This window comes from Brachyhypopomus gauderio, unplaced genomic scaffold (genome assembly GCF_052324685.1).
Source record: "Brachyhypopomus gauderio isolate BG-103 unplaced genomic scaffold, BGAUD_0.2 sc93, whole genome shotgun sequence".
Classification (NCBI taxonomy): Eukaryota; Metazoa; Chordata; class Actinopteri; order Gymnotiformes; family Hypopomidae; genus Brachyhypopomus; species Brachyhypopomus gauderio.
In genome coordinates, this window is record NW_027506914.1 from 77,616 (window position 1) to 92,554 (window position 14,939).

Consider the following 14,939-nt stretch of genomic DNA (forward strand, 5'->3'; position numbering starts at 1 on the left):
AAGAGCAGCAACTTCTTGCAAAAACTCCAGAGCTCAGGGTAAGAACTGCTGATGTGATGATGTAAAAATACATCAACTCTGGAGCCTTGGACTTGTGGACTGAATGACATGAAGTCTTCAGCTCTGGCATTGTTAAACAAGAAGGTCTCAAACTGCTGTGAAATCATATCACCTGCAATTAGAAAAACATAAATATTCATACAACAACAATAGCAAAACACACAAAGTTTGAATGAATTAATAATGTCAGAACAAAATTAAAACCATAACATTAATAATTGATAACAATAATTTTAGCATATATTCAAAGACTTGTGTAACTAAATTAATCTATCACTCAACAAATACAAAAAGTGCCCCCTGCCTCTCAAGCTGTGACTGATCCCAAAACACCCAAATTTGTTATACACGGTTAATTGTGTATAATTTCAATTTGTGTCAAATATCAGCACTTAGTGAGGCACTCATGAACATGAATATACTGGCCAAGTGAATACTCCCTGTCAAAATAAGAGACTTGGTGTAGGAAATGTCATTTCAATGTTTAAAGAGAATATTAATATCCATGTGGGAATAAATATTATTTCTTAGCTAAGAAATTAATGAACCTAATAGTCTATTCCATGATATTTCTATTTCAAAAATTTACCAGCAGATATTCCACCCGTCAACTGATTATCCTGCACAAACTTCTGGATGAAACACCTCATTTTCTGCAGGCACTCATCTGGCTTGGAGTACATTTTGTTTGGGTCCAAACACATCATGTTTCGTACTACAGAGTACTTCAGAGGGCACTTATCCAAAGCTTTCTTGCAGATGCTTGAGAGGGCAATCTCACAGTCTTTCAGAAATTGCAAGACTCCATGCTCGTTTACACTACTTTTGGCCCCCGACAGTCCCTGGCAAAAATAAAGTGGTTTGTCAAATCTCCAGAACAACTCAAACAACTCTGAACATATCATATAACTCATGGACATACAGCTAAAACGTTCCTAATTAGTCACACATCTATGACCTAACATCATGGTGCTTAGATATTCTGCAACAACAATTACTGAATTGTTCTGATTAAAAGGGATGAATATACTGGATGTCCCACACCTGGATGACATACCTTGAGGATAGCTGCTGCCCCCATACCAATGTCGACCTCCCTTGGACTGACCCAAAGTTTCTGGTCTGTGACGTCAAGCCTTACAAGCTTGTATGGAGTAATGTCCAGGGCATCCCGCTTGATAAAGCGTCTGAGAAGACTCTGAAAAGCAAAGTTATTTAAGTAAGTGTGTGTTTGAGTAGTTCCATTGTCAGAGGAGAATGTATGAGTGTGTGGGTGGACATCATATAATTTGCAGCTTTTGAAAGGTGATATATATATATATATATATATATATATATATATATATATATATATATATATATATATATATATATATATATATAATGTTTATATATAATGCTTATTATTATTATAATTATTATTAGTAATAGTAGTAGTAGTACACAGTAAAAAATGAAGTGTTAAATTAACACCTACAGAGTTGAATTTAACTCCGTTTCAGATAACATTTGGTCCCACTCCAAAACAGTGTTAACTTCACTCTATAGACAGTGTTAGATTTTCAGAGTAAATTTAACTAAAAATAGAGTTAATATTAACTCCAACATGTGTTGAAATATTTAACACTGTGATTTAATAACACGGATAGAGCAATATAATAACATTATATCAGAGTTACTTTAACTCTAAAAAAGGTAAAATATTTACACTTTATTGTGTAATTGCATTTAACCTTAATGGAGTTGCATTTAGTATTTGCTACATTTAATTGTAATAATTGGATCAAATTGCCCATTACTGTAATTATCTTCTAAAAACTGTCACGTTGAGGACCCCGGCCCCTCCCTTTTGGGCGTGTGTTTACGTAGTCTACGTGCATCGTCTGCGTCTGTGGATATTCCGTGGTGATGGCTATGTCATGTGATAATCCGTCTCACCTGTGAATCGTCTCGTAATCACGTGGGGTTAATGTGATTTGTCTATTTAATGTGCGCTCGCGCAGTGTCCTGTGCTCGTCGTTGTCTAAGTCTACACGTTGTGTGTACCTGTTTATTATTCGTGCGCCGATTGCGCAATAATTGTAAAAATAAAAGTGACGTCTGTCAAGACGAAATACGGATTCTGTGTCTCGTCCGTCTGTCGCCGCCCAGCGTCACAAAAACAAAAAACAATAACTCAAGATCCAAATAAACTCAAAGATACAAATAAACCTTGATTGATTGAAGATGAAAGTAATGCAGCATTTAATGACATAATAAAACACTGCACAAACATGTGCAAACATTGCTTATCCTGTGCCATTGGATACTAAAATAACTTAAAATAAATACATCAGTGACCAAATGAAAAATTACTAATTTACCAAAGAAAACAATATGGGACAATCAACAGTGCGGTGTCATCTGTTTCATATGACCTTTGTATGTCAAAAGGCCTATGATAACACAGGCTATCAACATGAAAAAAACAAAAATCATGTTTTGACTTATTCACTTCAAATGCATGGAAATGTTCTCGAAAAGCTACAGTAATTAAAGGCACAGTGAGCAGCAACAATCTTTCATGTACTATCAGAACAGAATCAATTATATAAAACAGAGGCATTTCAGATTCGACTTTACCACAGATAACCAAGTTTGGGCGATAAACAAACCCATGATATTTAGCCCAACTCACTTTCAAAACCTGAGTGCTACTGGGCACCTGCATTTCCGTGGCAATTCCAGAACCTCCTTTTACCACATTCAAAGACACCATTTTTCCTGGACCCATGTCTAAACGTCTAAATGTTGTTGAGGACTGCCAACTGTTTGCCATGTGATTTTGATGTTTTTTTGCCAATGTTTTGGTAATGTTTTTAAATGATTTAAGTTGTTTTTTAAAAAAATTATGTTTGCCCTCATACCGCATACACCAACTATGAAGGACAGGTCCAATTTTTTGGATGCAGCGAGGGTAATGGATAAGAAAATGGTGTTTTGGTAAAAGTTTTTTCTGAGGAAACAACTGCTTGAACAGCTTATGATGTTCCACAATTAAGTGCTTCAAATAAACGCTCAGACCTTGAGATAACTTGGGTGAGAAAACAATGTTAACAATCTGGAGTAATAGAAGAAGAAGTTCCCAGTGTTTGTCGGTGGAAGTTAACAAATCTCCAAAGATGAGAGGAACATTCCTGAGTAAGCACCATGACTGCACTGCATTCAAGCCCAGATCATTAGAACTTTCACATAAATTTAAAGTTGCTGGTCTATTATTTTTTTCCATGAATCCATAATCAAAACTTTGTATTCGTAAATACAGTTCTCCTGATGTTATATGTCTTTCCTTCAAATAGACAAATAACAACTTTAATTCGTACTGGGCAACCCCTTCTAACACATCATGCATCACATCAACTGAGAAGTTCTCAGTTGTGTGAAAATACTGCAATGAGTTCAGCAAACATGAACTCTTTACACCAAAAACATGAGGAAGTGATGGATTCATTGTCATCTCTTGACAGTGAGCATTGTGAATTTCTTTTGTGCGCAGTACTATCTTAGGAGAATCTTCAGAAAATTCAGTTTGAAAGTCATGTTTTTCTGCTAAACAAAACCTGCAGCAGTACCTTGCATTGAAGGACTCCACCAGACCAAACAAACAATGTAAAGCCAGATTATCACCAGTAACTTGTACAACACTGCCACGAATATGACCACCATAAAATGGAATGTCAATACCATCACACTCCAAAATTTTAATGTCTTGAACAACAGGAGCAAGAATTGCATTAAAACCATACCTTTTAAGATCCTGAACATGAAACAAGGCACACAAGTGTATATTAGCTAGACAAGAATTCCATTTTGGAGAGAAGTTTCGCAAAGTAAAATATATACCACCCAATTTATGAATACCTCGCTTGGAACCAAGAGGGTTTGCCACCTCAAAATCATCATAGAAAATTTGGATTTGAAGAGTGTGTCTTTCTATTGAGAACAGAGGGTGACTTTTAAAAAAAGATCCATCACAAATATCTCCAAGTTTTGAGCTGTTGGGACATGTTGTTTGCAACATTTCTGGGGCATACTGGCTTTTAAATATTAACTGCAAAGTAGACAAAATTGGAACATACATGAATTTGTCTTGAACTACTTTTTGATCATATGTTCCAGTTTTTTTGTTTAGTCTTGTGTCAAATCTTGAGCCAATTACACATTCAACTGGTTCTACAGTTTCCCACTTGTCTGTTAAAAATTTAGATTGCTTGTATTCAGAATTTAGAACCATGAAAGGATTCTCTATCTCATCAAAACATGCTTCAATCTTTTTGCACATTTCAGGTTGTCTGTCATCATTACAGACAACCTTAATCACCTTTTCTTTAGCATGTTGATGAATATCTTGGACAATATCCTCCATAGAAATTACAACGGAATTCACTAAACTTTGACTAACTCCTGCTGTCTTCAGATCAGCTATTACAGATGCACAGCTATTAACAAGGTCAGGAAAAGAAGACAGCCCTGACTCGGACTCTACATTTTCAGCTGACACATCATCTATGGCATTACAAATGTTGAGGTCACTTTGAGAACTTGCAAAATCACCAATCTGTTCAATATCTAATAAACTGTTTACATGGCACTTGTTAAGATGCTTTCTGAAACCAGAAAAGCTACCAAAAGAACGTGAACATCCCACTTGACCACATTTAAGATAAAGTGTCCTTCCCGTACAGAGTCCATGAATAACCTTAAGATGTTTGACCAAGCTGTTCGGACTTCCATGGTCACTTTTACAAAGGAAACACCTCATATTTTAACTTTTGTTTAATGCAACATTCTGGCTCTTAACTCTGCAACTCGAGGAGTCTCCTTTGTTTCACCCATGTCAATGTTGTAGATAGTTGTTTGGACAAAAGTGAAAAAGTTGTTCAGGCAAGAACTGTAAGACGTACCGAAGACGAAATGTGCCTTAAAGAGTTCGTCAAAAGCTCCCACTGAAGCTGTTGCCTTGCATGGAAGTGCATATTTGTCGATCACAATGAAGTAGGCGTGAATGTTGTTCTTTGTGGGTCCCAGGGCAAGCAGATAGGGCTGACAGCTTACTTTGATGGTGTCTAGGTGCTGCTGCACACTGGTTCCAACCTATAATGGAAACAAATTGAAATGTTATATGACCAGTTTATTATTTCAAATATCCTTGCAGTGTGCATTACATTAGTGTTGTAATAACAACTTACCTTTTGAAATCTGATGAGCTGATCTACAGCTTGAGATGCAGACATCTTTCCGGGGCGTTTTTTTCCTTGTGCAGATGGTGGTAATAGATGCAACAACAGCATGATTGCAGACATGTCACTGTCCCAGGCTACTGATCAGTAAAGAATTGTCAAGTTGACATAATATCACAATTACATTAAAATGAGACATCAACAAAAAACCTGCACCATTACAAAAATAAATTGTGTACCTACAAGAAATATTAATGTCAAGATACAATAGCACACATACCATGCTCATCTTCATTAGCAGACTCAGCATTTTGCAATAAATCCAGTAGAACTGAGGTTGCTACAAGTCCATGGCTTTCCTCCATTATTTTTCTTTTAAAGGTTGTTGGCCACCTTTCCAGGAACTTGTTAGATGTTACCTCACCAAACAGAAGTCTGAAGTCTTGCTCTATCTGAAATGCAACAAACACAAACAAACTAAAATAAAAACAAACACGATTTCATGAGTGATCTCTGCAATGTAGTGATTAAAATAATTTAAATACCAGTCCTGGTGTGTCCAGGAACCGTGGGAAGACAGAAAAGACATCTGCTGATTTGTTTGCATCTTTAATCATTGCTTGGCGATAAGAGAAGGTAGTTTTCATCTTGGAACGGACAGTGCCTTCATCAGCAGAGTATCTCAAAACAGCAATGGCTGCTTCCATGTCCTCATCAGTTGGCACTTCATCACTGGTGAAGGGTTGTCGGCCACAACCTGGTCCACCAACTTCAGACAAAACAATGTGATAGCCTCTTGAATGCACAGTTCTCAGCTTATAATCTTATATTAATCATTAATATATTATTCATTATTGAACTTACTTTTGGGCGATTTGCATCCTGTGGCACCTCTTTCTTCTGCTGTTTTTCTTTGTATGGTCTTCAATCGCCAAGCCAGATATCCAGATCCACTTTCTGGATCATAGTAATGTTCCTAAATAAATAAAAATTAATGCATAACTGCATCTTTTACAAAATATTCAAGGTGGCAAAAGTGGAATGACGTTTGGGAAACCTAAGCAACAAAACAAAAGCGGCAATAAACCTCTATTTCATTTAGTACAAATATTTTAAGCATGTGAATTGAGAGAAATGAAAAATATCTGTACACTTTAAAACAATGAGATAATAGTTGCCAAACTATTTTAAAAAAGAGAAGTTGCATCACAGATTATGAAAAATTGTGAAAAATATTCTAAAGTTGCACAGAATGGCTGAATACATTAATATATTTACACATGAAAGTGTGAATATGTGATTAATATTGCACTTTTACTTACATATCCATGTTGGGAATATGGATCCTCCAGATAAGGAAACAGCCCAACTATTCCCTGTGCATACATCACCCTAACACTCTTCGGAGGAGATGTCCTGTAGGGAAGGTATATAAACTCAATCAAGCAAATTTAACTTCAAAAATAAAAATGATTACTAAATAGAAAAGACAAAATTTCTTCACCATAAACATATGTCCGTGCTTACCCATGTGTTTCTGTCATCTCAGCGGCAAGTATATTTATCATCTGTCTTCTGGTGGGATCTGTCAAGGTTTTGGTTTTTGCATACTCTTGCATAATTCGTTCACCACCAGGTTTCGATGCTAGGATTTTTTCAATCAACTTTGGATTGGAAGTAAAATTGGAAAATAATTAGCTCAAAAACAATCCCCATCCAAAAAATAAAATAAAATTAAATTAAATACCTACCGCTTTTGCCTCACAGTTTATTCGACATGGTCTTTTAGCTTGGCTACTTTCGCCAGTGGCTGCTTCTGCATCCGGGTCACAGGAAGTTACGGTTAGAATAATGGTGTCATCAGATCTTACAGATGATGAGGATGACTGAGAGGCGCCTGTGAATTCTAAAATATAAACATAACAGAAACATTCAGTAAAATGACATGGATTTAAAAAAAGTACAATACAGACATAAAGAAAACCTGTATCAAAGTACTTGGTTTTATAGTAGCTGTTCCACTTTATAATAACATTTTAGTTGTAGTAGTAATGATGCATGATTACCAAGTTCTTCATTAGCTAGAGTGACTCGAAAAGTTCCAGGTGACTCCTTTGCAATGTCTTCAAAGACTTCAGCATCAATTTCTGTGTCTGATTGGTCATACACCTTGATGTCTGGCAGTCTATCCTCTGGTATGTTAAATTTGGAATGCACTGTAAAAAAATACAAACATTTAATTCACAAAACGAGCACACTTATTTTAATTAACCTATAGTTTTAAAAACAATACTGATGCAAGAAAAAGACGGCAGTATCATATGGAGCCTTGATTTTAGACATATAAAACTGTAGAAACTTCATTGACACACCTTCCTCAAATGTGAGTTCGGGGAGCTTAACATATTTTTGCTCTCCCCCAAACCGAACACGTACTAACATGTTGAATCTGTAGAAAAAAAAACAATGAGTAACAATTAAACCAACGAAAATTTAACATTTAAGAGTTTAAGGTGGCACCTGCACTAACTGCTACCCCACGTAATGAGGAACAGCACAGCGAGATTATAAGTAAAGTACAGTGATCCTTCGATGCTTCACGCTTCAGTGGCTTCGCTGGTTTTCATAAGATATTAATGAATTCGATCGGCGGAAAATATATATATGGTAGCGTGTCGGCGGGAGTAAGAATGCCACGCAGGTTTTGCATAATCTTTCCAACACTTTTAGAGAGAAAGAGAAGTTATACATGCACTCAACTCCCTTGTTCTGACCTTTTTCATACACCGTTCAACCTAGGTCATCACTCCCTCAACACAACCTGAATACGGTGTGCCTTACCAGTGCTAGATTAAACGCAAGTGACTACAGAACAAACCCGCAAATTTTATGTAGCATAAACGTGTGGGGAGGGTTTATAAAGCCTTAATATAGTGTATATATACTTCTTTACGATTTTCGGTTATCATTCGGATAAATGAGGGATTACTGTACATTTATTGGAGGATGATAACTGGTTGTATGTCCTCGATATGACTCTTGAACAAGCAAATATAGCTTACATTTGCTTACTTTTTATGTTTGAGTCGACAATAAAAATGAAGAAACTCGGAAATATTAATCAAATGTGTATTTTTTATTCCTTGACAAACAATTACAAAACTAAACTCATACCAACTGACAATCTATAGGTCTATATAGTAAGTAGCCTAAGCTCCGAATTGTTTATGCTAACTTCCAAGCAACCAACTAAAATTTAGAGCTAACTGGTAATTAAACTCTCACATTTCAGCATCACTAAACGGAAAGCTAACTTCATCTCTTATAGAAAAGAAATGCTACAATTTGTTGTTCGAAACACAGAAAAACACAGTACTTACTAGTTTTGCAGCTTGAAGCTCGAAGCAGCACCAAATAGACCACATTCAGCATTCAGGCGCGAATTTTACACTCTGAAGAGTAAAGGTTTTCATTGTACATTTTATGAATTTAACACTTGGTTTTAACTCCACCTTTAGATTGCATTTACACTACATAGTGTAAAAAGTACTCATTCTGGATTTAAATAAGTTAACTCTGAAGTATTAACACTCCATTTTTTACTGTGTAATAGTAGTAATAGTCATAGTAGTAATAGCAGTACAATAATAATAATAATAATGAATTGAACAGTTACCTTGATCAAATTCTCCAGGTCATTCCAAAGGAATGGGATCATTGGAGCATCTGTCTGGTATTTTGTCAGAAAAGGTTGGAAGACCCTCGAAATGGCCATGAAGAAATGGAACTTGGCAAGAAGAAGTGGATCCATTCGGGCCACAGCAATCGTGTCATATGACGATGACCCTGGGTTGGGAAGCTTCTTTGTTTTGACCAGGTCCACATACTTCACAATAGAGGGCCAAACTTTAACTGCTCTTTCAATGGCTGGCAAATTTTCAAGCCACCGGTGGCCACAGAAAGGTAAAGGGAACACTGATGATTTTGTTACAGAACTGAAGTCGTCTCTTCTTGCTGGTGCACAGTTGAAGAGGGAGTGTAGGGCCCTGAGCACTTTCTCAATCTGCCACATCAGAAAACCACTCTTGAAAGAGTTGTGGAGTGTATGGAGGCCACAGCTTACAACTATTTCGAGTTGAGCCCCAGCAAACTGCTCGCCATAATCTTTTTGTATTAGCTCGACAAACTTCCAGTTAACATTGGGTCCATCCATCGACAAGGAGACCATGTTCTTAAGCATGAGTTCCTTTGTACCCTCCTGCAAATGTGAAAAATAAAAACAAACTATAAAAAAAAACTAACAATACTAATATGCATTACACTTTACCAAGTTATGTTATTGTCACATTATTTTAGATGTTTTGGTATTTTAATTTATTTCTTGTATGAAAATAGCTTGGCAATAAATATTCTTATTTTAGGCTAATAACAACAGGTCCATGCCAAACAAAACAGATCATTAACAGTAAAATAAATATCAGGTATCAATAATGTGTCTAATTGTGATAAGTTGCATAGCATATGGCTTACCTTGAAATGTTCCAACAAATCATCTGCTGTCGAATGGCCCATGAATTGAGAGCCAAAGAAACGGGTCTGAACATGGGTGCCAGTCTCATCAGTTGTCCAGTATCTTACATGTAGATCCAATTGTTTATTTTTAGTGGTCCTATTCAGGCTCTCGTCAAACATAATGACAAACGAATCTTCATTCACTCGTGAGATGAGCTGCTTTTTTATGTAAGGAGCAAGTCCAAACCGCACAATGTATGCTGTCTTGTCCCTTCCACAAGTGAATGTTTTCGCAAGTTCGGAATCAGGAAACATTTCCCTGAAGACTGTGTGAATGTCGTCGTTTGAAGTATACGAGTGGTGTCTACTTATTGTTTGCAAAACCCAAACCCTTCTGCCTTCAGCGTGGCTGTTGTTGAAAAAGTACTGAACGGGTTCTGATACCCGGTAGCGGGGCCAGGAGGCTTTGCTGGAGCGGATATATTAACAGTAGACGAATGATTTTTGCCACTTACAGTTAAACTGCCAGTAGCAGCGAATGACTCGATGTTCATATTACCTTTACGAGTGCTATCATATCGTTTGTGTTTTTCGGATTTCATATGCGAATCCAGCGCTTTACAACCCATTGTGCCAAGTTTAAATGTTTTTCGGCACAGTTCACATCGCGCCTCATGGATCACTGCAAGGTTTCAGCCAGCCATAATATTTATCATCCTCCAGCCACTTCTCATTGAATCTACATTTACCCATGTCTGCATTGAATTTTTTTTCCCGCCGCAGCCCTCAAATAAATAAGAAACGTAGCGTGCTAGGTAGTCTGCTGTTTCCGCCTGTTAGGTAACGCCATCTACCATGCGAAAAATACGACCGTTGCGGAAATGATCATTATTGTTGGATATACATATTGTCGGTAAAATAAAACAGAACAACTGAGCAACACACACTTATAATAATTTAATGCCTCCCCTCATAAAATTCCAGACATTTTAAGACATTTTTAGACCTTGAAAATGGAAAACTAAATTTAAGACATTTTAAGACTTTTTAAGGACCCGCGGGTACCCTGGTGAAAATTACTGACAAAACTGATTGCACATCTTGCATGTAGCAACATGAATGTTCATCATTCATCATCAAACCTGCTTAATCCATCAGTCACAGGAAGGCTGGAGCCTATCCCAGCAATTTCATTCTCCAATTCACCTGAACATACCATCTTTGGACTGTGGGAGGAAACCCACACAGAGAGCACATACATGCTCCACACAGAAAGACCTGGATCACCCCAGCCAGGAATGCAATACGAATATAATCATTCTTTAAAGACATTGTAATTAAATGGATCAAATGATGTACAGTGGAATATCATACATACAACAGATAGTATATGGTTTTGAACATGTTTAATTACCACAAAACATGATTAACCCTTATATCGTGTTGGGGTCAATTTTGACCCGTTTTCAAAGTTCAGGTGTGTAAAAAGTACTGTTTGCTTTTTTGTATTGGAATAGGATTTCATGAGATCTTCAGAAACAGCTATTTTAACACAATAAAGGCATTTTTATAATTTTAGTAAATTTTCAAATGGCTCAAATTCAAAAGTACCCTTCATGGTGTTACGGGTCACCACTGACCCGGCATAGAATACTTGCTGTTGCTCCCATCACATAAAAGGTGTGACTCACCGCACACACCCAAACACCCACCCACACAAACACACACCCATGCACACTCCCACACACACACACCCATCCACACTCCCACCCACACACACCCAAATACCAACCCACCCACACACACCCATCCACACTCCCACACACACCCCCACACACACCCAAATACCAACCCACCCACACACACCCATCCACCCACTCACCCACCCACACACATACACACACCCACCACACCACACACATATACCCACACACATACACCTACCACACACACACCCTACCCAAGCCCTCTCCATCTGGAATACAAACTTTCCCACAGAATATTGATACATACGTATACACACACACACACAAACCCCCACACACACCCAACCACCCACCCACCCACACACCAATCCACACTCCCACACACATACACCCACACCCACCACATACATATACCCACAGATACACCTACCACACACACACACACACCAATCCACACTCCCATACACCCACACCCACCACACCACATACATATACCCACACACATACATCTACCACACACACACAGACACACCCTACCCTAGCCCTCTCCATCTGGAACACAAACTTTTCTGCAGAATATTGATACATATGTACACACACACGTGCACACATACAAAATTTTGTTTTTCGATGTTTATAGCTTACACACACAAACAATTGTTCTGGGCATTGTTATGGGCATTGTTCTGGTCATTGTTCTGGTCATTTTTCTGGTCATTTTTCTGGTCATTGTTATGGGCATTGTTATGGGCATTGTTATGGGCATTGTTATGGGCATTGTTATGGGCATTGTTATGGGCATTGTTCTGGTAATTGTTCTGGGCATTGTTCTGGGCATTGTTCTGGTCATTGTTCTGGTCATTGTTCTGGGCATTGTTCAGGTCATTGTTCTGGTAATTTTATGGTCATTGTTCTGGACATTGTTCTGGTAATTGTTCTTGTCATTGTTCTGGGCATTGTTATGGTAATTGTTCTGGGCATTGTTCTGGGCATTGTTATGATCATTGTTCTGGGCATTGTTCTGGTAATTGTTATGGGCATTGTTCTGGGCATTTTTATGGTTTTACAGGGTTCAATCTATAGTTTAATTTTCAAATTTGCACTTGATAAGTCTGTGTAAAAAGTAGTGGATGAATGACAGGCTAGGGTTTGACACACGCAACCCCCCCCCACCCCCCCCCCCTCCTGCCCCGCACCCCCCCGGCCCGGGCAAAGATCGGCACACATGGAGCCAAAAAAATGAAACCCTGAAATTGAAAACTGTGGTTACATGGATTTAAACACATACTAAGTTAGCTATGAGGTGAGAAACAAGAATTTTCAGGCCAATTTAATTCGGGTCCGTGTTGACCCGAGACACCAAGAACTGTTTACCCCGTCTAACATAAGATAAGGGTTAATGTATTTTAAATATAACGGTAGATAGATAGATAGATAGATAGATAGATAGATAGATAGCAATCATGATAATTAGCTAACTAGCAATCATGATAGATGTCTACTTAGGTCATTATTTTAAAGCGAACACAGAGCATATCTTACGTATAATTCAAACTTAACAAAACAATATGTCTGGTACAGCAGATACAACGAACACAGATCAATACTTACACACTAATAAAGTTCCTTACACCTGATGCTTCCTCGTAAGTTTTAAAATGATTAAGTACACACTGCATTTCTTCATTGCTTTTCACAAAGACAGTAATATCATTGGCATAAGCAGTAATTTTAACAATCCTATCACCGACTTTAACCCCTTTTATTTCATCGTCATTTTCAAATTTTTTTAATTAAAGGGCTGATTGCTAGAATATAAAGAGCCGCACTGAGGGGACACCCTTGCTTCATAAGTTCTAGAGACATAATCTAATGCTTTTTTTTAATCCAAAGCTACAATAAAAAAAACTTTCATTACTTTCATACAGTGCCTCTCTGAGTGTGCAGAGGTTGTCCCATAACAGTTGCCCTTTTATGGCACATGTCTGTTCTTTGATAATCACTGAATCCAAAACCTTACTTAATCTGTTCATTAAAATTTTAGCAAAAATCTTATAATCCATATTCGTCATAGTGAGATGTCTATAATTATTTAATAGCCGCACGTCACCCTTTTTATATAATAAGGATAGAACACCATCATAAAAAGTGTCATGCATACACCCTTTTTTTATACCTTCATTATACACCCATTGTAATGTGGCTCGCGCCACGGAGCGAGGGGATGGACACAAACGCTGAGAAGAGCGAGATTTATTGCAGGACATACCATAATCGTCGTCATAGTAACAGGCAGGGGTCGCAACGGGAGAGCCATCAAGGTTAGACAGATACAAGGGCATTACGAACAGAGAGTACACGAACCAAGGCAGGGCAACACAAAACAGAGAACATCCAAACAATCAAAATACCAGAACATCCAAACCTACCGATCAGGGACAAGGGACACTCAGGGATTATATATACACAGAACACCAAACATGGATCAGGTGCAAACAATGACGACAGGGGCGTGGTAACAAACGAGGAATCAGAGACAACGAGCTGGGCGGGATAAACAGGCAGGGAATAACAAAACCAGGAGGAACAGAGACGTTGGAGTGACAGCGGGGAGAGGGGGCGTAGCCATACGTGACACCCATGTTAAAATTTCACACAATTCACCCTCACACACCTGATAAAACTCAGATGGCAAACCATCTTTACCAGGAGCTCTTTTTTTTACTTAAACCTGTAATTGTGGCCCTTACCTCACATACCATGATATCACTTGCGAAATGATCATAAGAATCTTATAACGCTGCACGCGGAGCGGAGCGGAGCGAGAGGACGGATACAATTGCTTAGAAGAGCGAGATTTATTAAAGGGCATACCATCATCGTCGTCGCTAAACCAGTCCGGGTTCATAATAGGAGGGCAGTCCGAAAAGCAGGCATATATAGGCATGACGAAAGGGAAACACAATAACCAGACAATGAATCAAAACAGGAAGATGCTATGGGTAAACACAGCAAACAAACATCCAAAACAACCGACGAGGGACAAGGGACACTCAGGGACTTAAATACACAGGACTGAAACAAGGAACAGGTGGGAATGATAACACAGGGGCGTGGTAACAAACGAGGAATCACTGAGACAACGAGCAGGGCGGGATAAACAGGCAAGGAGCACAGACATGAGGGAACCCGGAGTGACAGCTAAGGGAGGGGGCGAGGCCATACGTGACAAATCTGAATGTTTATCAGTTAGAAAACTAGCCATGCTTTCGTTATCTATATCAATACTTTTATACATATTCTCGCATACTGCTTTAATTATTTCATTTATTTCATTCATGTCATTAACAACTATACCATCATTATTTAAAATACTACTACTAAGAGTTTTATGTTTTTTATCAACAAGCTCTGCCACATGCTGCGGATTTAAATCAACATC

At 38.1% G+C, this 14,939-nt stretch overlaps 1 protein-coding gene across 1 annotated transcript; it reads right to left on the reverse strand.

Annotated features, from left to right (window-relative positions):
- Window positions 1–2,398: 2,398 nt before the first annotated feature.
- LOC143495173 (uncharacterized) lies at window positions 2,399–7,491 on the reverse strand. The gene is made up of 9 exons (XM_076992468.1): window positions 7,346–7,491; window positions 7,031–7,185; window positions 6,807–6,943; window positions 6,602–6,695; window positions 6,144–6,255; window positions 5,825–6,048; window positions 5,560–5,731; window positions 5,289–5,416; window positions 2,399–5,193 (listed from the first exon to the last, which is right to left on the reverse strand). The coding sequence occupies exons 3-9, from the start codon at window positions 6,896–6,898 to the stop codon at window positions 4,876–4,878; spliced, it is 1,140 nt and encodes a 379-aa protein (XP_076848583.1). The 5' UTR covers window positions 6,899–6,943; window positions 7,031–7,185; window positions 7,346–7,491; the 3' UTR covers window positions 2,399–4,875.
- Between the last annotated feature and the right edge of the window lie 7,448 nt (window positions 7,492–14,939).